We start from the raw sequence: 24,432 nt of genomic DNA, 5'->3' as shown, positions 1-24,432 counted from the left end.
TAATTAAAACAATAGATTGAAAATAAAAATACTTGAATAAAACCTGGAATAATTCGGAACACAAGTCTTCGAATCAAAGTTTCGAAGATTTAAGTCTTGAAATAAAACTAAGGACTAAAAGAAAATTAACCTAAGACAAATTATTTGTAGAAAAGAAAATAATGAAAAACTAGATAGAATACATGATCTTGAGATGTCTTTATATAGTGGAGGAGTCCTTGATGTGTTGCAAGAGTTGTAGTTGAAATCGGGTCCAAATCCGCGTAGAAAAAGGATTTTCACGTTTTAGGTTCGTAGGTTATCCGGGCCAGTTCCTCAATAGTGTCTGGAGGCACTTTTGAGGAATTGGCCACAAAAGATTCGCAGAAAGTAATCCGGGCCAGTTCCTCAATAGTGTCTGGAGGCACTTTTGGGGAACTAGGCACTTTTTCCAGCTTTTCTCCAATTTGCTCCAAATTGATTCGCTTCACTCCATACGCATAAACCTATAAAATAAACACCTTTACAAGCATAATATCATCAAAATATGCAATAATACTATATCAAATACTTGGAAAAATCCTATATAAAATATGCGTATCACGTTTGTCCCGGGAGATTAATTTCCGATAATGCTCTTTTCGCTTTTGAGATTTTTCACTCTATGGCTAAGAAGCCTCAAGGCAAGAGTGGGTCGGTAGCTTTAAAGCTTGATATGAGTAAGGCTTACGACAGAGCGAAGTGGTATTTTCTTGAGAAATCTATGGCCAAAATGGGATTTCTGCTCACTTTATCAAGTTGATTATGGGTTGCGTCACTTCAGTTACTTTCTTGGTTATGGTTAATGGAGTTCCATGTGGTTTTATTGAGCCCCAACGGGGGTTACGGCAAGGGGATCATTTATCGCCATACTTGTTCTTGCTTGTGTTCGAAGGATTTTCGGCAGTGCTTTGACAAGCTAGTCGGAGTTGTTCTATTTCAGGTAGTCGTATATGTAGAGGTGGCCCGAGAGTTAATCATCTCCTTTTTGCTGACGATAGCGTCTTGTTCGCTAAAGCCACCAGGAGTGTTGGGCTATTAAGTGGATTATTGATTATTTCGAGTGTGCGTCAGGCCAAGTAGTCAATTTTGATAAGTCTGAGATGGTTTTTAGCTCTAAATCCCCTTTGGCTGTCCGGCAGGAAATCCTGAATATCCGGGAAGTGGATCAGTTTAAAAAATACCTAGGTATGCCCATGATGGTTGGTCGGTCGAAGAAACCTATTTTTTCTTTCCCCAGAGATCGTCTACACAAACGTGTTTCGGGTTGGATAGAAAAGTTTCTGTCGCGTGCATGGCGAGAGGTGCTAATTAAGTCTATTGCGCAGTCTATTCCAACGTATATCATGAGCTGTTTGGCTCTCCCGGTCTCATTTTGCTCAGATATGCAAGGCATTATTTCAAAATTATGGTGGAGTGGTTCAAAGGATAAGAGGAAAATTCCTTGGGTCAGTTGGCATTCGATTTGCCAATCAAAGAAGAATGGGGGTCTTGGATTTCGGAATTTGAGAGCGTTTAACCAAGGCATGTTAGCAAAACAAGCGTGGCGCTTGGTTCAGAACCCTAACTCTCTTTGCACAAAGATCCTCAAGGCAAAGTATCACCCTCAATCTGATTTTCGTGATGTTATTTTGAGAAGGGGAACTAGCAATTTGTGGCAGAGCATTATAGAAGGAAAGAAAATTCTCGTTTCGAGTTTGGCGTGGAGAATTGGAAATGGTATATATGCGAATGCTAAAAGTGACAACTGGATTACTACGACAAACTTAATGAAGCCTGCAGGTTAGCCAAATCTGCCTTATGATTGCACGGTCAATTGTTTTATTGATCAATGGTCTTCTACCTGGGACATATATAAACTGATGCAAACTTTCACTCCTCAAGAAGTTGACAGTATCCTTTAAATTCCTCTAAGCATTCGTTTACCTCCGAACAGATTATATTGGCCGTTGACAAAGAATGGTGTTTATACAGTCAAGACGGGTTATTATCGCGCTTGTAACAGTCTGAATAGGGATAATGCTGGCACTTCGTGTGGGGGAGATGGCAGTAACATATGGAGAAGATTTGGAGCTGTTCGATACCTCCAAAAGTGCGTCATTTTCTGTGACGAGTTTGCCATAAAGCTCTGCCATGCAACGTAAACCTTGTAAGGAAAAAAGTGCATGTGGATGTCAGCTGTCCTAGATGCGGGTTAATCGAGGAAACTGAGTTACATGCTTTAAAGATTGGGAAGCGGTTCGTGGGTTGTGGTTACTTTCTCTGCTGATTTTGAGAGTAGATAATTATCAGTGTGGGTCTTTGGTTGATTGGTTAGAGATGATGTTTTCTTCTCTTAAAGCTAATTAAGTTCAATCTTTTATTCTTAGTCTTTGGATTATATGGAACGATCACAATAATATTGTTTTTGAGAATGGAAGATCGCCGCCGCCATTGATTTTTAGCTGAATCCAGGGAATGATCCAGAGTTGTGCTAAGCGTAAGGATAGGAAGGACCAGGCTCCTATTTAGAGTTGGCATGCTCCCCTCCAAATGTTTTGAAGCTTAATACTGATGCTTCAGTTCAAGTCGGTAAAAAGCTATCAGTTATTAGCGCTGTGATTCAAGACTATGCATGTTTAGTTGTTAGCAGCGGGGTAACATTGGCTCATGGGGTTTTAGATGTCGAGACAGCAAAAGCGCTCGTAGTCCGGTGTGGTTTGCAGTTACCAGCTGCTATTTCTGCTTCAACTCTAATTGTGGAATCGGATTCAACAAGTGTTATCAGCAGGTTGCTTCATCCAGAAGTAGCGATTGATCCAATCCAGTCCATAGTCGATGATTGTTTAGTTCTTGTTGGTGATCGTTCTTTTTGCTTTCAGTATGTTAGTAGAGTTTGTAATCAAGTCGCTGATGCCCTCGCCAAATGGGGTGTGTTTTTCGGGCATGATTGTTTATTTACCGGTGAAGTTCCTTATCCGATTAATGATCTTGTAAACTCTATTGGTTGATTTATAAAGCAATCTTATTTCTAAAAAAAAAATAAGGTACCATATTTAAATTTTTATTGATATAATAAAATCATAAGCAGTAAGGATCATCAATCTTTCTAATTTCATGATAATAAATTAATATTAGTTGAAAGGCAAACATTTGTTTTGCAAAGTATCATTACTATATATTTTCTATCATTAAGAGAATTAAGTTTGCTTCTAGTACCATAATAATGTCGTCTTTAATATACAAAACTTTACTTGCACTAAAAATCGTATTTCGATCATGCATGCAATTGTCGGCCGCTTTGATCTCGCTGCAAATATCACAACTCCTATTCCTATCTTTTACACTCCTTAAAATAACGTACAAATTAACACTACAAATATATCTTTTCGATGGCATCCTCATCTGCAATATGCCTAATGATAGTATGATAGCCTAATTACTTAAAAAACCCTCACCTTATAATATTCTTTTGTTTATACCCCGACCTAGGAAAAAATTCATTTGTACCCTTTTTTTGAATTTTCGTTTTCAACTGTACCCTAAAGCATTAAATTGAACTTTTTTCATTTAGAACAAAGTTTACAATAGTCCTTCATTTTTTAACCTATATTCTAATTAGACTCTAATGTTATTAATGGTACAAAACTACCTTCTTCTTCGTAAAATTAAACTTTTAATTATTATTTAATTTATATTAATTATCAATAATTTATTAAAGACAAAACCGTAAAAATAAATAATTTTAAATAAAAAAAAATTTCGACTCTCCGTCCGAAGAAGGAGCCCGCTGCTCCTCCCTCCTTCATGGAGGAGGAGCAGCTGATGCTCTTCCTCTCGTGAAGGAGGAGCTCCTCTGAAAAAAAATTTTAAAAAAATTATTTATTTTTTGTACAAGATATTTATGGGGTTTTTATAGCGGATTCGTAATTTGAAGGAGTACAATGGTGGGTCAGAAGTTTTTTAAATAAAAAATTTTAAAACGATTAATTTTTAGGATTAATTTGAATAGTTTTAAAGTTTAAGGATTTGTTTATATATTTACCAATAGAAAAAAGTATAATATAGCCCTTCTATTTAATTGGTTTTAATATTTGCATCCTTTAATTAATTAAATTGTCAAAAAATTAAATTTTGGGGTACAGTTGAAAATGAAAAATTAAAAAAAGGGTACAAATGAAAAAATGTTGCAAGGTGGATTTTTTTTTTAAAATAATTAGGCCTATTATGAATTCTAGCCTTCTTTGCATCTCCTTTTTCCTTTTAATAATCTTCTATATAATTCAGAGTTCATTATAGAAATAGTTTACATGTTTAACATTCCTTTCTAATTGAAGATAATTTAGAGAGAAAATTACTCTAAGCCCTTTACGTTTGTCGTACTTCACAGTTTAGTACCCCTTATTTGGAAATCAAACGATTTGATACTTCAGTTTCGATTCATTCGAGAAACAAACACTTTGTTCTCATAAGCATTGTAGAAGTAATATCCTCCAGTTTCTTTAGGATATCCAACAAAAAGACATTTGTTAGATTTGGATGCTAATTGATTTGAAATTAGCCGCTTCACATAAACTTGACATCCCCAAATCTTAAGAAATGACAAGCTAGGAGTTTTTTCCAGTTCATATCTCATATGGTGTCTTTTCAATTGCCTTTGATGGAACTCTTTTCAAAATGAATGCAACAGTTTCTAAAGCATATCCCCAAAATGAGGTTGGAAGATCAGTTTGAATCATTATTGATCAAACCATATCCAATAGAGTTTGATTTCTCCGTTCAGACACATCATTCCATCGTGGCGTTCTAGGTGGAGTCAATTGAGAAATGATTCCACAATCTCTTAGTTGATCTAAAAATTCTTCACTGAAATATTCACCACCTCGATTAGATCTTAGTGTTTTAATATTTTTACCAAGTTGATTTTGTACTTCATTTTTAAAGATTTTGAACTTTTCAAAAGATTCAGATTTATGTTTCATCAGTGTAATACCCCAAAATATTTAATTAGCTAATTGGACCATGTGTCCAGTCTGGATTCGCCAGAATGGCGAAATTAGAAAGATTTCCGATAAAACTAAGATAAATAAGTTTTAGTAGGTCGGTTTGGGGGAAATTAATTATGAGGAAATTTCGGTTATATTTCAATTCTAAAATTAGAATTGGAATTAAAAGGAAAAATGGCAAGAAAAGCCCAAAATAGAGTACAGGGACCATAGTGGTAATTTAGCCACTTTGTGTCGGAAATGGAAATATTGGATTTTGACGGGAAAGTATTAATATCGAGCTTCGTATTATTTATTGGATATAAATAATACGTATAAGTAATAATTTAAGAGTTTATCGATTTAGTTATGGACTAAATCGTACGAAAGAAAAGTTTAAAGGATAAAGGATAATAAACAAAAAGAGCAAGGACCAAAGTGAGCATTTAACCTTAATATATAAGGATTGAAATATGAAGAAGGAGAATCAGAAGGGTGATCTCCAGAAGCTTCAAACGCCGATTACCGTCGTTTCGCCACCGTTTCGCCGTTCGACGTCCGATTCGAGCGATTTTCGCGGCGATTTCTTGAGAATCGAATCCTCTATCGATCCTAAGCTTCGTTTCAAGGTAAATCTTCAAGAAATTTGATTAAAAATCGAATATATATTGCTGTTTTTAGTGAGATTGAGTTTTAGGATTGAATTCGACGTTTTTGAAGTTATTATAGCATTTTAATGAAAACCGAGATGCGGGTTTTGTATAGTTGGATGTATAGCACGTCGGGATGGCTGAAAAGCCCCGGAAAACGACTTTCCGGGGGCTGTTAAGAGTGTGCGTTCGCACACATTGAGTGTGCGTTCGCACACTCCTTAAAATTTGGGTGTGCGTTCGCACACCTATTGTGTGCGTTCGCACACTACCTAAAACTTGCCAGATTCAAAATCCCAACGGTCAGTTTATAGATTTGCCTCTTAGGAACGCGTCTGTCAAATTTCATGTCGATCCAACGGTTCAATTGGGAGAGATCGTCGTTTTACTAAACAGTGTCAGTGTGCAGGCAGCACCTGCGCATTGTCCTGAAAACTCCTTGAAACTTCATCGAAATGAAAGTAAACCCTAAAGTTTACGTTTATGAATTAAACGTACAGGTAATTTGGATAAGTAATGGGCGTACCGACGAGCTACCAGGCCGACAAGCTGGAATAGCTACAAGATCGGACAATGCATAAAACCTGTGTGATAGATTGGTAGCATTGCGGTAGATTGGATAGCAGTCACTGTGAGTACATTTTAATTACTCGTTAATATTCATAAAGTCGCGTATTTTTATATACGGGCGACTATATGAATACTTATATGTTTAATAATATGTTTGAAAAAGTACATGTATGTATGTTTTGAAAACGATTACTTTCAGTACTGCGTTATTTTAAGAATAACATAAATATATGAAAAGAACATATATGTTTAAAATACTGGGAAAGGGGTTAAGCAATATACAAGTATCGAACCAAATATGTACGAGGAAAATATAGTACATTCCTATATGTACTATTATTCATATGTTATAAAGAAACATAGTACGTCCCCATACGTACTTTTAATTATAACGAATAACCATACGTGCGTGTGTTATAGATGTATGATTGTAGATGGGAATGTGCATGCCATGGTCCATAAAGGATCAATACAACAGAACGGAAAATAGAATTAAATAATAAGCGTAAAACGAGAATTTGTACGATGGTACAACCAAATATAAGAACTAAGATACAAGGTTGATCTCGGTAGAGGAATCCCGAGACCTGTATCTTATCCATTCTCGATAATAGTCCTCGGGATTCATATGAAGATAAAATCGAGCGTAATATATCGAGAATCAATATGAGATAAGAGTAATAATTAAGATATGATATCAGATACATCGGTTGGCGTGGCTATCGATGTCAAATGATTAAAAACACATCGGTTGGCTTTGCTATCGATGTCAGATATGTGAAACACATCGGTTGGCTTTGCTATCGATGTCAGAGAAGTGATCACATCGGTTGGCTTTGCTATCGATGTCAGAGGAGTGATTACATCGGTTGGCTTTGCTATCGATGTCAGAAGGATAAAATCAGAGAAACTTAATGAGAAGAATAAAGATAATCAAAACTATAACAGTAAAGAAAACATGTCAAGTATACACGTAATATAAACGTACATAAGACATAAGAATGAGGCAAGTATATCAAGTACGTCTATAACATAACCGCTTAGTTTATGATACGTACCTGACCTATAAAGGTATGAGTGAATATATGAAGTAAGATCATATGAATTATGATCCAAAAAGAATACTTTCTATATAAAGAGGTTTTCAAACGTTTTCACTCTTTATGTAATATTGCTTGTAATTAAATGTATTCACTCAGTTTTATACTGACCCCGTTGTCACTCCAATTTTTACAGGTTAAGTTAGGTACGACATGGAGATTGAAGCTTCCGAAGTTTTAATTCTCGGAAGTAGTACGAGTCATGAGACTAAGTTCTCATTCTAGCAAGTCCGCAGTAGTTTAGAATAGTCAGACTCTATTTGTGAAGCGCTTTAACTCTGATATGTATTTCAAACAGGGGTCGTGTATATTTTGATATTATTATGATATACAAGATATAATTTGATTTGCAAAAAATTAGTAGGTATTTTCAGGCTTGCTACGGGTTTTGGAGCTACCACTCCCATTCCCTAGCGCCGGTCGCGGCTCAATAATTTGGGTCGTGACAATCAGATAGACTAAACCATATCTACTAAAATTGTCAGTAAACTTAATAAAGTACTGAAATCCACCTTTAGCATTTGTACTTTATGGACCACATACATTTATATGTATAAGGCCCAATAAGTTTTTAGCTCTTTCAGTTTGTCCAATAAAAGGTGTTATGTTATTTTGCCAATTAGACAAGATTTGCATGTCTCAAATGATTTATAATCAAATGAATTCAAAATCTCATCTCTTTGAAGCTTTGAAATGCCTCATTTATATGGCCTAAACAATAATGCCAGAGATAAATAGCGTTTATGTTAGTGATATGCACTAGGTCAATCATGTTTGACCATGTATTGACTTTATCTTTTTGTTATTAATTAATTGGCACTTTTATTATCATTCTATATTACGATTAAAAATACTTAAATGGTTAATTTTTTCTAAGGTCATACTATGATTATATTTTACTAATCATGTATATGAGATATTAAGTCAAATCATAGGTGCTATTTGAAAAATAAGGAACTGGATGACCCATTTTGTGAATACTACATAAATCATTGTCATAAGTAATCTCATTACAGTTCTATTTGTATAATCTTTTGATTTTGAAATCACCATGGATTTCTACATAGCTATTTCACATTTTGATACAGTCTTACATTATCTTTAACAAAATAATGGAATAGATTGTCATTGGATATGAAAGTAACTATGTGAGAAATGTGAGTGACTGAGAAGGAATTTGTCCCTCATTTATTTGAGTAAGATATCTATGGGTCCCTTGAAAAAGGTAGACTGAAGGAAACGCATGACCATATAAAATGAATTGATAAAGAGATATCATTTTCAGTCTAGTTGTAATCAGGAAACTAATAATTGAACATTATAAGGATGACAATACTATGCCTTATATTTAATTAGGATATCATGAGACAAAAGGATTAAAATATTATTGTAAATGGTTAAATCGGATAATCGATATTCATATAATTTGGGTACTCATAATGTCTTAAATCACATAAACAATCAATAGGAGGTAAGTTAATATAGGTAAGTTACCAATAGAGCAAGGGATAGTGAAACTTCCCGGGTCTTTGAGTTTGGCAGGCAATTTGCTAGAGATGATCAAAGAGCAACTCTTTATCATAGCAACGGTTCCCGTCTCATCCCAACTTTTCTGGTTGGTGATTATATATTTCAAAAACTTTGCATCGTGAGGCATTTCCCTCAAGGCGTTAGCTAAGCTAATGTTTACTTGTAGGTTTTTGAAGGTCTCTAGGAACTTGTGAAACTTCCATGTATCTTGGGATTTCATTAACCTTTGCGGAAAAGGAACCTTATTAACATATGGTGAAGGTGGAACATAAGGTTTTGTGGTTTCCGCCTCTCCATGTACCTCTACTTGTGAATCTCCAAGTGTCTTTCCTTGTGGCTCTCCAAGTATATCCCCAACTTTACGTTGCACTTTCACCGGCTCCTCTTCAGTTGTGCCCGAATATGGTTCCTTCAAAGCCTTTTCACTTTCCAATTCAATCGCCTTGCATTGGTCCTTAGGTTTGCTTCAATAGTAGAAGGCAATCCCCTTAATTTCTTCCTTGTAGAGAACTAAAAAGTTAAAGTCTTTAATAAATACTAAAAAATTAAATTGAAATCATTCAATCATTAGCTTTCGTAATAATATAAGATTAAGAACTAAATTGAACTTTAATATTTTTTTCACTTAAATATTTTGACTTAGTTGACTAAGCAATTAATAAAACGTTAACGAAGAAAATGAAAGATTATATCGTTTGATTTTCATATGAGGGTTTGCAGGGAGGAGGAGTTGATGTTGAAACTGGAAATTATAACATATATGGAGACCTGAGAGTAATTTATCATTTTTTTTTGTTATGTGGTGTACAAGTATTATGTGACGTGGTATTTTTGTGGTTTAGTGTGTGACGATGAATTATGGGGGGCAAACTAAAAAAAATTGTTTGTCAACCATCTAATTATAATCATAATTTAAATTATTATTAAAATCCTAATTTACCTTAACCAAAACTAATTAAACCTAGTTAACTAAAATTAATTAAATATAATTTTAGTGAACTGCCATTGGCCTCATCTTTCTTTTTCGCGAAGCTAATGAACCACCATCTTCAGAGTTGCATCGTCTTCGACGAAGACGAGACAAAATGAAGAAGCAGCGGCGGCAATCTTTTTTGGCAGGCAGCTACATTGGCAGGCGGTCAGTTTTTTTAGGGTTATCGTGATCTGGGGAAGAAAAAAGTTCAATGTAGTAAAAGAAAAAAAGTCCCTAGATTTTAAAATAAAAATATGTGATATATAAACTTATAAAATTATAAGTTTTAAATTGATATTTGAAAATAGTTAAGTGTTAATTTAAAAAATAAAATAAATATTAAAGATTATATTAAAGTTTTTTCCATAATAGAGAGTGCGCTTCACTCTTAGAGTGAGAGCGGAAAAGAGTGTTTTTGACCTGGTTTGCAAAAGTTATAATTTTATTTTGACATGGTTCTTTAATAATGAATTTTTTTTATTTTCCGTGCTAAATTGAGGTGGTGAATCGATCTTTTTTTTATTTCGACAAAAAAAAATTGATCCTTTATTCATAATTGATCAAACAATTGTACCCTATCAAAATATTATCACAAAAACTCAAGTTTTATTTTGAAATTTTACTATAATGCCTAATGATCATTGATTTTATCGTAGCTAAGTGGGTGGAGATAGTTTTCACTTTACAGGTTAACGATAATTATTGGAGGATTATCCATTTTAAAGTGTTATGAAAAGGACAATTTTGTATACTTAATTAGCAAGTGTAATTATGAAATAAATTCTTTTTCACTGTTAAAAAAGAAAAAGTAATCGCATGCGTTTTTGAAAGGAACTTTAGATGTTTAATAAAATCTTTAATCGGTAAGATTAAAATAGTTAGAAAGCTTAAAAAGCATACCTGATTTGCTGGATGAATTACAATTGTTATATAATTAACAAATAATAAACAAAATAATTCATCAAAAAATAAATAAAAAGAAAATAGGAGATTTCTCCTCGTTTTAATTGCAAATTTCAGTTAACATGTTACATCCATCATGAAGTTGTAATTGCAAGTTCAATTATATTTTCTCCATTTCTTTGTATCTATCCTTTTAAGTTGCATAAAAATTAAAAATATTCCAAAGTGTTTTAGTCTAAATTTAGAAAACACAAAATTGATATAACTATAGATTTAATATAACTTTCGAATATTGTCGATTAATTTCTCCCCAAATATTTTAGTCCGAGAAAAAAGACGATGAATATCCCTTCCAAATCCCCAACAAAAACCCTAACCCTAATCAAATTCCCATCAATTCAGCTCTGTAAAATCAGGGACGAAAACAGGATAGGGCCAAGCAGTGGCTGGGCCCTACCTCAATTTTTTTTAAAATATTATCTTTAAAAAATTTAAAAAAATAAATAAATTATATAAAAGTATCCTATCTCAAATATTAAAAAGATAATTACTACTCTTCTCATGAGATTTCGTTCAAAATATTACTTTTCCCATGAATTAAAAAAAATTGCTCTTACATTTGAGCTTTCTTTAAATAAAATTCTCATTTATTATGAGTTTTAGTTAGTTGAAATATAAAACTGAGGGGAGGAACAATTATTTTTTAAAATTTATGTGGAAAATAATATTTCGTACTAAATCTCATGGGAGTAATAATGATTATCTCAATTTTAAAATTTATATTTTCTAAGTGTTTATTTTTATGATAATGTATTTAATTTTTCTTTAATTAAAGGCCTAATGCTTTAAATCGACTTTTTAGCCCTTTTCAATCACACTCCAATATTGTAAAATCGCTAATTGTATCCAAATCCACACCTTTCACTTTCAATTGTATCCACAAATATTAAATTGATTTTTTTTTTCATTAGAAAAAGATTTAAATAAGTCATTCATTTTGAGTTTTTCAAATGGAAAATAGTTTGAAAAAGGTTATTTATAAGTTTTTTTAAACTTTTTTCAAATGGAAAAAAATCCGATTTATGAAATTGGGTACAATTAAAACCCAAAAGTATGAATATGGATACAATTGATGATTTTAGAATGCCGGGATAAAATTGAAAAGGAACTAAAGGTCGACATTATAGTCTGACTTCGTCACTGTCTAAAATCATGCACAATCCTCGAATACCATCATTAGGAAGACTCTTGTGTCATCAACGATCACTCAAGTCCAACCCAAGGTGATGTGTTTTGAAATGTTTCCACGAACATGGAGGTATAATGATTTGGAGAAATTGTTTGGTAAGTATGGAGTCATTGGTAGAGTTTTATTGGCAAAGAAACTAACCAAAAGGAATCGCAATTTTGGTTTTCTCAAACCTAATTCGGATAGTCAAATTTCATATATTCTATCTCAGATGAATATGATTGCAATTGGAAGGTTTAAATTGAAGGAATGTCTTTCAAGGTTTCCGACAAAACAGGCTAAACGAATAAGAACTGCACATACGCGGATTGTGACTCCAGCAAAGAAAATTATCACTCCTTCTTTCAGAGATAACATATCATATGCTAATGTTGCATCTGTTGGTAATAATAACCAGGTGGCCTTGTCTGAAAGGAGATTTAAGAATGAAATAGGCTAACGATTAAGAATGAGGATGTGGTTGCATACAATGAAGAATGGTTATTGAGATCAATAATAGCAACGATGAATAATATTCAAACTGTTTTGAAGGCAAAAATTTTCTTATCTTATAGGGATATTGTTGTGGAAAAAATTACTCTCACGGGAAGTAATTGGATTCTTTTAACGTTTGAATCGATTGATGAATAAGAAATATTCATGGTGTTAGAACCATCCTTATTAGATTACTTTCCATATTTCTCCTTGCTGAAGGACTTCAAGAAATCCTTCTTGTATTTGATTTGAGTTTATATTTCCGAAGTACCTCTTGCTCTATGGTCTCCGAAGAGCTTTATGGAGATTGGTAATTCTATTGGTAAAGCTATAAAAAGTTAATCCCTTAGTTCATCTTAAGCTATGAAAAGCATTATGTAGAGGTTATGTTTAAAGGAGAAGTTTTCGTAATTCATGTTGTGGAATCTAAAAGAATAGTGGTTTTAGAAGATGATGACGACGATAAGAGTGTTTTTAGGTCTGTCTCTACGAGCAGCATAAAGATATTTGGTGAGCAAGAGCAGCCTTTTAATACTCTCAACCTGCCACTTGCTATCTTGATTTCTCTTCAAGTCTGGTTGTTCAAAAATCTTCGGTTGGTGAGGAGTTGATTCACATCCCTATTCAGAGTGGGGAAAGGATTAGAACATTTTGTGGATAGATTGATAAGTTCTACTCTAGAAACTTTTGTGTATGAAACAGAGGTTGTTTTATCTGGGAGTTCAATTTCTCATGTAGAGAATATTTCCTACATTACTATAAGAAAAAAAAATTCTTTTAGACCTCTGAAAATAATTCATAATTTGGATAATGTTAACTCTTGCTCAACGAGTCAAGTGGAATTATAAAAGGAAATTTTTGACTCATTATTATTATTATTATGAATCGGCGTAATGAAATTGGCTGGAAAGATAGCCATATGGATTTAGTTGGGGAGGCAACAAAAACATGACAAATTGGCAATGCTCTTGATATCCTTCACAAAGATAATAAAACTAACACAATAAGGCAACTTGCTCTGAATTTAGATATGGATTTGGAAAATCACAATCTCTAAGCTGCTTTATCTTTTTAGGTACTTTATTTTATCAATGTTTTTTCCGTTTAATTTTGTTTCTTAGAATTATAGAGGTGACCTGTTGAATTTTAGGAGAGAGATTCATTCGTAATTTGCTCTCTTCTCATAAGTTATCTTTTATTGGCTTGGTGTAGTCTAAAATGATATTCTATATTTTTTTTTGTTAAAAAACTTTGGCCTAATCTTGACTTTGATTATACTTGAGTTCCATTTACTCGTGCTTTGGGAGGTTATTAACAATCTGAAACTCGTTATTGTTGAATAATGTTTATGTCTAAAGGGTTCTAGATGGATTCTTTTGAATTTTATTTTTAGAATATTTTTATCCGTCATATTTTTATTTATGGTACTAATATGGTGGCGGAGAGGTTTGTGTTTTGGCAGGAATTGTGTCCTCTTTTTGCGTTTGGTGGAACTGTTTTATTAAGTGGATATTTGAATTAAGTAATTCATCCACAAGAAAGATTAAATTATTCAGTCTACATTGCTTTTATGTTAATTCTAAAAGATTTTATTATGCCTCTAAACTTATGGATTTGCCGGTTCAAGGAAGGTTATTCACTTGGCAAAATTCGAGGTCTAAATTCAGTATAGATAGATTTTTGATCTCGGCTTTGGCAGGTACGGTTTGGCCTTATATGTCTCTTACTGCCTTGTAAAGAAAATAATCAAATTATGTACCAATCTACTTTTATTCCACTAGTAAGATTGATTGGGGTCCAAAACCGTTTCATTCGCTGGATGCTTGGTAGGATTATGAGGATTTTGGTGATTTGGTTTCAGAATCCTAGATTCAAATATGTTCTTCTTCCTCTAATCTCACTCAGAGATTGCGAGATCTTCCGAGTAGAATTAAAATTTAAAGTTTGGAGTTTTTTGGTGATTAAATAAAAGGATTAAAGAGCTTACCAATAAAATATTGGCAAAACAATTGGCTGCTGAAATAGGGCTGCTCTCTATGGGTGACGAAATGTATTTTTCTTTTTTTAAATCCGAGCTGTGGGTGGCAGAGAAGAGGTTGGAGTTTTACAGGTTCATAAATCAAGGCTTAAATGGAACCTAGAAGGGGATAAAAATGCTAAGTTCTTTCATAGCATTGCTTCTATGCACTATAGAAATAATATTATTTCCTCGATGCAAGTATGTGATATAATTTATTTGGAACCCATAGATGTCAGATTTCATATTCGAGTTTATTTCAGCTTGCTTTATAGCCATAAGTATAAGGTGCGATTTGATATTTCTAGTATTGACTTTAAGAAGCTGCCTTCGTGTCAAGCAGATTATTTAATTCGGTCCTTTAATGACGGGGAAACTGTTTGACTCTTCTTGTAGAGAAAGGAAAGCTCCGGGCCTTGGATGGTTTTAATTATTTATCTACAAAAGAGCTTGGTCTACGTTGAAAGCGGCTATTCCAATTTATTTTTTGTATATTCCATAACTTGAATATCTTGCCCATATGTATTAATTTCTTTTTTATGGTCCTGGTTATGAAAGTTACAGGGTCCTTTAATATTAAGGGTTATCATCCCATAAGCTTAATAAATGGGTTATCTTTTTTCCAAAGCTCTTTCTCACCGTTTAGCCTCTTTACTACTTAATGTGGTGTAAAAAAATCAGCATGCCTTTTCAAAAAACCGAATTATCTTGGAATGCTCTATGATTGCCAATAATCTAGTTCACTCGGCAAATAGGAGAAAAGATAAGTTAATTTTTATGAAATTACACTTTCAAAAAGTGCTTGATACACTTGATTGGGATTATTCCTTATGCGTTGTATGGACTTTCGGGTTAAATGGCTTCACTAAATGTCTAATTGTCTGTCTTCAGCTACCACATCTGTTTTGGTTAGTGGTAGTCTGGTCGATCTTATAAGTCTAAGGCGGGGAGTTCGCCAGGGGAATTCAATTTCTCCTTATTTGTTTGTAATGAGGGTCTGCAGTGTATTCTTGGTAAATCGGGTTGGTTGGGTTTTATTAGAGGTTATTCTTTTGGTTTTGGCTATAATCTCATTCTCTCTTGCAGTTTGCTGATGATATGTTGATTTATATTCCTTGTGATTTAGAACAACTTAGAAATTTGACTTAGGATTGAAAATTAATTTCCATAAAATAACTATTATAGGAATTAATGTGGATGAGATTGATCTATCGGCTGCTGCCCATATTGTTGGGTGCAAGATTGACTCTTTACCAATTAAATATCTTGGGTTATCACTAGCTAGACAGAAGTTGACTACATGTAACCAGGACCATGTTATTAAAAGGTTTAAATCAAAATTGGCATTACGAAAGGTTTTTTTACTATCTCCGGCAGGCAGGTTAGCTCTTATTAAATCTATCTTTTTCAATGTTGCGGTCTATTTAATGTTAACTTTCATTATGCCTTATTCGGTTCAGAAGAAATTAGAGTCGTATATAAAGCGGTTCCTTTGGAAAGGTGATATCTCTTCTAGATCCTTGTGTAAAATGTTTTGTAAGGTGATTTGTCAAGATTTTAATATGGATGATTTAGGAATTTCAAATCTTCCTGTCAGAAATCAGAGTCTTTTGTTTAATTGGGTGTGAAAATTATGATTTAATAATAGAAGTTCTATGTAGTTTAATGTTGTCTCCAATTGCTCTTTTGTTATGGATTGGAAAACTTTGGTTTATGGGGGTTGTAATACGAGATATTTTTGTAACGTCAGTTTTGCAACGTATGACGTGTGAATTGTCAGAATGTTGACTTAAAACGTGATATATTTGAAGTAAAACTCAATATGATTAAGATATTATATTGAAATAAAAATAGGTATAGAGATTTCTAAGATTTTACAGAAAAATTAAACCGGAAGGACCCGAAAAAGGTGGATATCAAACTCTGTAGGTCACTAGGCTTTCCTCAAATTACAGAAAGGTCACTAAAAAATCTTTTGTTACAAAATGGTCATTAAACTAATACTTTATATTACAAAGGGGTTCAGTCATATAAAACGTTGCGTTTTGCGAAAAAGTGGAACATTTTTGCTTACGTGAGCTTCTGGAACATTTTTGCTTACGTGAGCTTCTGGAACATTTTTGCGAAAAAGTGCAACATTTTGCTTCTGGGTATTCAGCGGCTTCATTCTACCGTTTTGTTATTACTAATAGCGAGAGTGAGCAGAGTACAATGATTCATTCTGGTTTGGGTTATGGGTCTTCTCCGGCTAGTCATCAAGCTGCTACATACCTATTGTGCTGGTATTCCTGCTGCATATCATTTTCATCAACCAAACAACAACTCTACTTTAGTTCAACTAACAAATTTTTCTTCTATGTTTTGTTGATATTGCTGCAACTTTGAGACGTACTGATGCTGATGATTCTTTCTGTTTCCGTTTGGCTGCTGATGTAACCCGAGTTCCTGTTAATACTTCTTTAGATTCTGCCTTTTGACTGGTTGCTGCTGTTTTTCTCCCTTCTGCTACTGTAGGTGGTTCGAACATTCATAGTTCTAACGCAATAATTCCTTGAGATAGGCTGGTTCTTTTGCTGTTGGCGGTCAATTTTCGTATGCAAAAAATTGTTCTTTATTCAGGTTTGGAAATTTCTAGCTCTTCTCGTATATAAGTATTTTCTATGAACAACTTTGTATAATAGGTTGCCGACGCTTGATTTTTTCAGCTAATCGAAATATTACAGATGTTGATAATTCTCTTTTGTTCTCTTTGCAATGTGGTGGAGACTCAAGTTCATCTTTTTATTCATTGTAATTTTGCGAGAAGTGTGTGGTGTGATGTTTTTCAAAAATTGAATAAGGTTTGGATTTTGTGTAGCTCATTTAATGATTCTTTTGTTCAATTGAAAAATATTATTCTTAGAGGTCCTTATGAGAAGTTTTGAAATTTTTTGTGATTTATCTTTTGTTTGAAAAATATGTAAGTGCAAAAATAGAAGAGATCTTCAGAATAAGAATTTGATCACAGAGGAAGTTGTTTATATTCGCTGATCCAAGCCGGTTTCTCATTTAAGAATTGTAATAGGTCTTTTTCTATGCAGGTTTGGATTTCTTTTGAAATCCGTCTTGTAATTAATTTTCATGACTGTTTGTGTTTGGTTCTCAACTCTCAAAGTCGTACGTTTTAGTGGGCATCCTTATGTATGCCACTTCTTGTACGTATCGACTTGAAATACTAAAAGCATGATATTAATTGTTATTATTAATTTTTTTCAGGAGAATAAACGGGGATATAAAAAAAATAAAGCGAGTTTCCATTCTATTATTATTTTCAATTATGAAACACTAAACGTGTCAACTCTTTTTGGCGTGGATAGAATGATATTTAATTATTTGAGAATGTGATGCTTTTAAATATTTAACTTTTAAACTCGAGGTTCTCATGTTAGAGATAATGATAATTATTTCCGGAGTCGCACTTAGCAATTTTACTTTTGAATAAAATTAGTTATCTGACATAGTATGAGAGCTTCAATGATAAAAAAAATAGAGTTCTTGATAATTTTTATTTAATTTATTAAATGTATAAAATAAAGTAGTTTTTTTTATGAATGATATGTATATTAGCCACAAAAAATGGCCAAAAAAACCTTAAAATAAAGTTTTCACAAAAAGTGGCTCACTTAAAGGCTACGATTTTGAAAGAAATGGCAAATTATTTTTATTCGCCCTTCGCTACTCAATGGAAATTTGCATGCGAGAGCTGATGTGCATTAAAAATAATAATAATAATTGATTTTGAAATTTCATTTAACAGTTTAATTTTTTAGGTGAATTGATTATTTAACTGTTCTTATTGGGAAAAAGAAACTGTATTCTCATTAATGAATTCAAGAATACAAGGTTGCCTTTTATAGGCAAACCAAATAACGAAAAACAGAAAACACACATTTAGTGTGTGATACAAGCTTAACTAATCTAAAATGAATTAGCTAACTAATCATAGTCCAGATACAGAAAATCAGTTACTCCAGCTCATTCCAGCTCATTCCAGGTCAGCAATCCACGTGAAGAGAATCCAATGATGCAATGAGCAATGATCAGCTAAGCAATGATCAGCTAAGCTTGAATGGATATTACTTCTAGAAGAAGTAATATATTCTGTTATGCCCCCTCAAGCTGGAGCATACAAGTCTTGTAAGCCCAGCTTGGAAACAGCTTGGAAGAACATAGTAGGTGCAAGGGCTTTAGTAAAACTGTCAGCTAGTTGTCCAGAAGAAGCAACAGGCAGAAGATGAACTATGTTTTTCTGTATTTTGTCACGAATGACATGGCAGTCAATTTCAATGTGCTTAGTACGCTCATGAAAGACTGGATTATGGGCAAGCTGGAGAGCAGATTGGCTATCACAAAATATGACAGCAGCTTGAGAATGTGTCTGACACAAATCTCTAAGTAAGTAGAGCAGCCATTGAAGTTCACAAGTCAAAGTGGCTAAGGCTATATATTCTGCCTCTGAAGAAGATCTTGATACTGTGGTTTGCTTTTTAGATTTCCATGAAATCAATGAATCACCAAGAAAAACACAATACCCTGAGACAGATTTTCTTGTATCCATGCAGGCAGCCCAGTCTGAATCTGTGAAACTCTGCAAATGAATTGCAGATTTAGCAGACAAGAAGATTCCTCTGCCTGGAGAAGACTTAAGGTACCTCAACACTCTGTGCACTGCTTGGAGATGAACATCAGAAGGACAGTCCATGAACTGAGATAATTGTTGAATTGCAAACTGAATGTCAGGCCTTGTGGTGCAGAGATACAATAATTGGCCAATTAACTGTCTATATTCATGGACATCAGAAAGAGGACCCCCATCTATTTTGGACAACTTTTTGGAATTGACCATTGGTGTTGGAACAGGTTTGGCATCAGAAAAACCTGTAGTTTTCAGAAGATCTAAAGTATACTTCCTCTGGCACAGATTGATACCAGCTTTAGATCTTGCAACTTCTAGACCTAAGAAGTATTTCAATGGTCCAAGATCCTTGATTTTAAAAAGATCATGCAGATGAGCTTTAATAGCAGCAATCTCAGAAATGGAATCACTAGCTAAGATCACATCATCTACATACACAAGTAAAGCTATAAAGGAATGCTTACTGTGTTTAATAAAGAGGGATGGATCTGAGGCAGCAGAAGAGAATCCTTGAGTGATCAGTGCATCAGTAAGTTTGGTGTGCCATTGTCTACTTGCCTGCTTTAATCCATAGAGGGATTTATGAAGTCTGCAAACTTTGTTTGGAGCTGTAAAACCAGGGGGAACTGTCATGTACACTTCCTCAAGAAGGTCTCCATGGAGGAAGGCATTATTAATGTCTAATTGTTCCAAATGCCATCCTTTTATTGCAGCAACAGCAAGTAAGGTTCTGATGGTAGTCATTTTGGCTACTGGACTAAAAGTATCATTATAATCCAAACCAGGCTGTTGAGTGAAACCTTTTGCTACAAGTCTTGCCTTATATCTCTCAATTGTTCCATCAGATTTGTGTTTCACTTTATACACTCATTTGCATCCAATGGGTTGCTTTCCTTCTGGTAAGTCTGAGAGAGTCCATGTCCCATTGTCAACCAAGGCATTTAATTCTGCTGTCATGGCATGCTGCCAATGAATGTGTTTTATTGCCTCATTATAGGATGTAGGTTCTGTTTCATCAGTAAGAGCTACTGAGAAAGCTTTGTGTGTGTTGGATAGGTTTTGATAAGTATGGACATTTGAAAGAGAATGTGGAGAAGTAATTAGGTTGGCTGGATGAGAATGTAAATTGCAGTGGAAGTCTTTTAGAGTAGAAGGAATTTTTATAGTTCTGCTGCTTCTTCTTAAAACTGGGAAGTCAGCAGGTTGAAATATTGGGTTGGTTGAAGTTTGAGTAGGGAGAGGAGGTGGGGATGTCCATGGAGTGTTTGGTGGTTGTGTGTTAGGGGTTGAAGGTATAGGAATGGGATCATAAATAGGATCAATATATTGAGGAGAAGAAGGTGATTTTGGAAGAATGGAATGTTCAGGGTTGTGAATTTTGTCAAGAAGTGGAAAGCAGTGTTCATGAAATAATACATTTCTTAAAATAAAAACTTGATGAGTATGAAGATTATAGAGTTTGTAACCTTTGGTGTTAGCTGGGAATCCAATGAAGATGCATTTGATTGCCCTTGGATCAAACTTGCTTCTGAGTTCAGCAATGGTACTGGCAAAACAAAGACAACCATATACCCTCAAATGCTGATATACTGGTTTTTGACCATGTAAAACCTCATATGGAGAGCAATCATTGATTATAGGAGAAGGTATCCTGCTTAACAAATAAACAGCATGCTCTATGCAGTGATTCCACAGAAACAAAGGCATTCCAGCTTGATACTTAAGAGATATGGCAATATTCAAAATATGTTGGTGTTTGCGTTCAACAACACTGTTTTGCTCAGGTGTGTAAACACAAGAAGTTTGATGTATAACTCCTTTGGCAGCAAAGAACTCATTCATATTAAATTCTGCCCCATTATCAGTTCTAATGACTTTAATTTTCTGAGAAAACTGTGTTTCAACATATGAAAAGAAACTCTGAATGAAATCTCTTGTCTGTGATTTATTCTGCATCAGAAACACCCATGTATACCTGCTGTGATCATCAACAACAGTTAAGAAGTATCTATGGCCATTAATAGAAGCTTTATTAACTGGACCCCATATGTCCATATGAACAATTTCAAAAACAGCAGAAGTCTTAGACTCACTAACAGGAAAAGGCAACTTTTTCTGCTTGGCTATATGACAAAACTCACATACTGAGTTTTTAGAACAAGTGACTTTAGAATCTACTTCATGAATCTTTTTAATCCTTTGAGCTGATGCATGCCCCAGTCTATAATGCCATAGATCTGCACTGGTGAAAGGTTGATTGATAACAGAATTGCATTGAGATTCTACTTCTAGCTGTAGTTCATAAAGACCATGAATCTTTCTAGCTGATCCAATCATCATCATCTTGAGCATATCCTGGATTATGCAAATATTTTGATAGAAAATCAAACATAGAGATGATGAGCCTGTCAGTTTACTTGCAGATATCAAGTTAAAACTGAAAGTAGGCACATATAGGACATTAGTCAACAAAAGAGAAGGTGTGATCTGTATATCACCAATCCTTTCAACAACAACTTGATGACCATTAGGTAGTTTAACAACCATGTCATTTACAACCCTTGACCATTTGAACAATTTCATGTTACAAGTGATGTGATCTGTGGCACCAGTATCAATTATCCAATCACAACACTTAGAACTTTCTGCCATAAAACAAAAATGAGATTTGTTACCTGCATGACTGTCAGGCTTGAAGTGAGATGAGATAGTATTAACATGAGAGTTGGCACCATTCTGTTGAATCAAGGCCAGTAATTTTGTGTACCGGTCCTTTGTAAAAGGAAACTGAGCATCATTAAGTTCACTCTTAAAAGAGTTCTCTTTCTCACAAGAGTCTGCACTATTCTGTTGCTGGTTGTCAAATTCAACTTGATTAGCCTGAGGAGCACTAACCCTTTTGTTTTTAAACTGAAAGTTGGGAGGATACCCATGTTTTCTGTAACATATATCTTCGGTATGATTCTCAATGCCACAGTAAGAACAGATTGGTTTCTTATTTTGACCATAGTTGAATTTCTTCTGCTTTCCATAGTTTCCAGAATTGCCATAACTTCCAGAACCATGAAAATTTCCTTTGCTGTAATTCACATAAGATTCTCCTGGTTTGCAAAATGCATTAGTATCATGATCATCAGTATAGTTCTGATGTGATTAACTGGAGTTTCCTCTAGTAAAAAAAGGCAACAGCTTCATTGTTGGAACTAGTCATCCCAAACTGTCTCTCATGTTGTATTATCATAGAAAAAGCTTTGTTAATAGGAGGAAGAGGATCCATCATCATGATCTGACTCTTAATAACTGCATAGTTATCATTCAATCCTTTGACAAATCTTATAGCTCTATCATTTGCAGAGTAGTCCTTTATAGTCTTCAACAAACTACAAGAACACATAGGAATACAAAAACACCTTGGCACAGGTCTTAAACTGGCAAATTCATCCCACAACATTTTTAGATGTGTGAAGTAATCTGTTACAGACAGATTATTCTGTTTGAATGAAAAAATTTCTTCTTGTAAATCAGAAATTCTGATTGAATCAATTTGTGAAAATCTCTCCCTTAAGTCTTCCCAAACATCAATAGCATTGTCTATACAAGATAAGCTATCAGAAATTGAATCACTTACAGCTCTTGTAAGCCAAGAACACACCATGTTATTGCATCTGTCCCAAGCAGGAAATGAAGCATGATCTCTATCAGGAATCATGATAGTACCATCAATAAATCTGAGTTTATTCTTCGAAATAAGAGCTTTTCTCATAGCTCTGCACCAAGAATGATAGTTAGAACCAGTAAGAACGTTTGTAACAAGAAGCAGTGAAGGGTTTTCACTTGGATGGAGATAAAATGGACTTGAAGGAACATCCTCAGGTCTGTAATGATCCACCATTGATAAACTTCAAAAGGTTTCAAAGAGAAAGAAAGAACAGAAAAAAAATAACCGTTTTTCTGTTTGGCAAATGAGAAAATGAAAAGAGAATCAGAGATTTGATTGCTCTGATACCATATTGGGAAAAACAAACTGTATTCTCATTAATGAATTCAAGAATACAAGGTTGCCTTTTATAGGCAAACCAAATAACGAAAAACAGAAAACACACATTTAGTGTGTGATACAAGCTTAACTAATCTAAAATGAATTAGCTAACTAATCATAGTCCAGATACAGAAAATCAGTTACTCCAGCTCATTCCAGGTCAGCAATCCACGTGAAGAGAATCCAATGATGCAATGAGCAATGATCAGCTAAGCTTGAATGGATATTACTTCTAGAAGAAGTAATATATTCTGTTAGTTCTCATGTTAGAAATATAATGCTTCTAAAGGGGTTTTCTGAGATTAGAAAGATGCTAATTAAGAAAATTCCTTTCCTTAACAACCAGCAAAAAGGAAAAAACAATTATAATTATAATTTTATATTTTCTCTCTTTAATTTTTGTTTCAAATTAAAGATTGTCCTTTAATTTTTAGTTTGAACATCATAAATTTGTTGATGAAGAAGAATCACTGAAGACATAAAAGAAATTGTCCCTATAAAATAAGACATCATGTATATATATGTTCATCTAATTTCTTCTCTTCAACATAACTTAGTCCATCACTCATTGGCTTTTACTAAGGGCAAGGATGCTATGTTCCTTAAAATATGTTTTAAATATTGGAAATGTTTATTTCTAGGGAAAGGAATCCTAAGTATTGAGGTTCTTCTTAAAATAATTATATCATAAATTGAGAAATGGAAAGTCATATTACTATTGGAAAATTTTGTTTTTGAAGATTCAAAATGCATATTTGTTGAAAACTATATTGAAGATTAATTTTGTAAGCTTCATAAGATTAAAAAAAATTACATAAATTGTGTGCCAATATTTTTATTTTAACTGTTAAAACTGATAATTTGATTAAGTAATAATTATAGAAATTTAAGATCAGTGGAAAAATCGCAAAAATTCTAATCGTGAAAATGATTAAAAGAATTTAAAAATTTATTTTAAATTCATATTAATCAACATCTAAGTAATCGGATACTGGATAATTAACAAAAGAAATCGTAATATATGTGATTTTAATTTTTTTTTTTATCAGAGATAGAATTACACTAAGTCAGTTATTAGCGGGAATTAGTAGAGATTACTTAATATTAATATTCATTTTTTAAATTAGATGAAACAACTACCTGTAAAAAATCAAGGTCGAACTCCTAATCTCCACAATATATAAAGAGGGACTTAGCCATTATGATAAGCCTTTAATTACTAAATATTTGTTGACTTATTATCTTTTTCTTTATTTTATCCATGTTAAAT

At 33.6% G+C, this 24,432-nt stretch overlaps 1 protein-coding gene across 1 annotated transcript; it reads left to right on the top strand.

Moving 5' to 3' along the window:
• Nucleotides 1-1,121: 1,121 nt before the first annotated feature.
• LOC126678410 (uncharacterized) lies at nucleotides 1,122-4,807 on the top strand. Its single transcript, XM_050373308.1, has 5 exons — nucleotides 1,122-1,800; nucleotides 1,993-2,110; nucleotides 2,197-2,260; nucleotides 2,508-2,990; nucleotides 4,688-4,807. The coding sequence occupies exons 1-5, from the start codon at nucleotides 1,122-1,124 to the stop codon at nucleotides 4,805-4,807; spliced, it is 1,464 nt and encodes a 487-aa protein (XP_050229265.1).
• Nucleotides 4,808-24,432: the final 19,625 nt, after the last annotated feature.

This window comes from Mercurialis annua, linkage group LG4, assembly GCF_937616625.2.
Source record: "Mercurialis annua linkage group LG4, ddMerAnnu1.2, whole genome shotgun sequence".
In the NCBI taxonomy this organism is placed as follows: Eukaryota; Viridiplantae; Streptophyta; class Magnoliopsida; order Malpighiales; family Euphorbiaceae; genus Mercurialis; species Mercurialis annua.
This window is presented reverse-complemented; position numbering and strand designations above follow the sequence as displayed.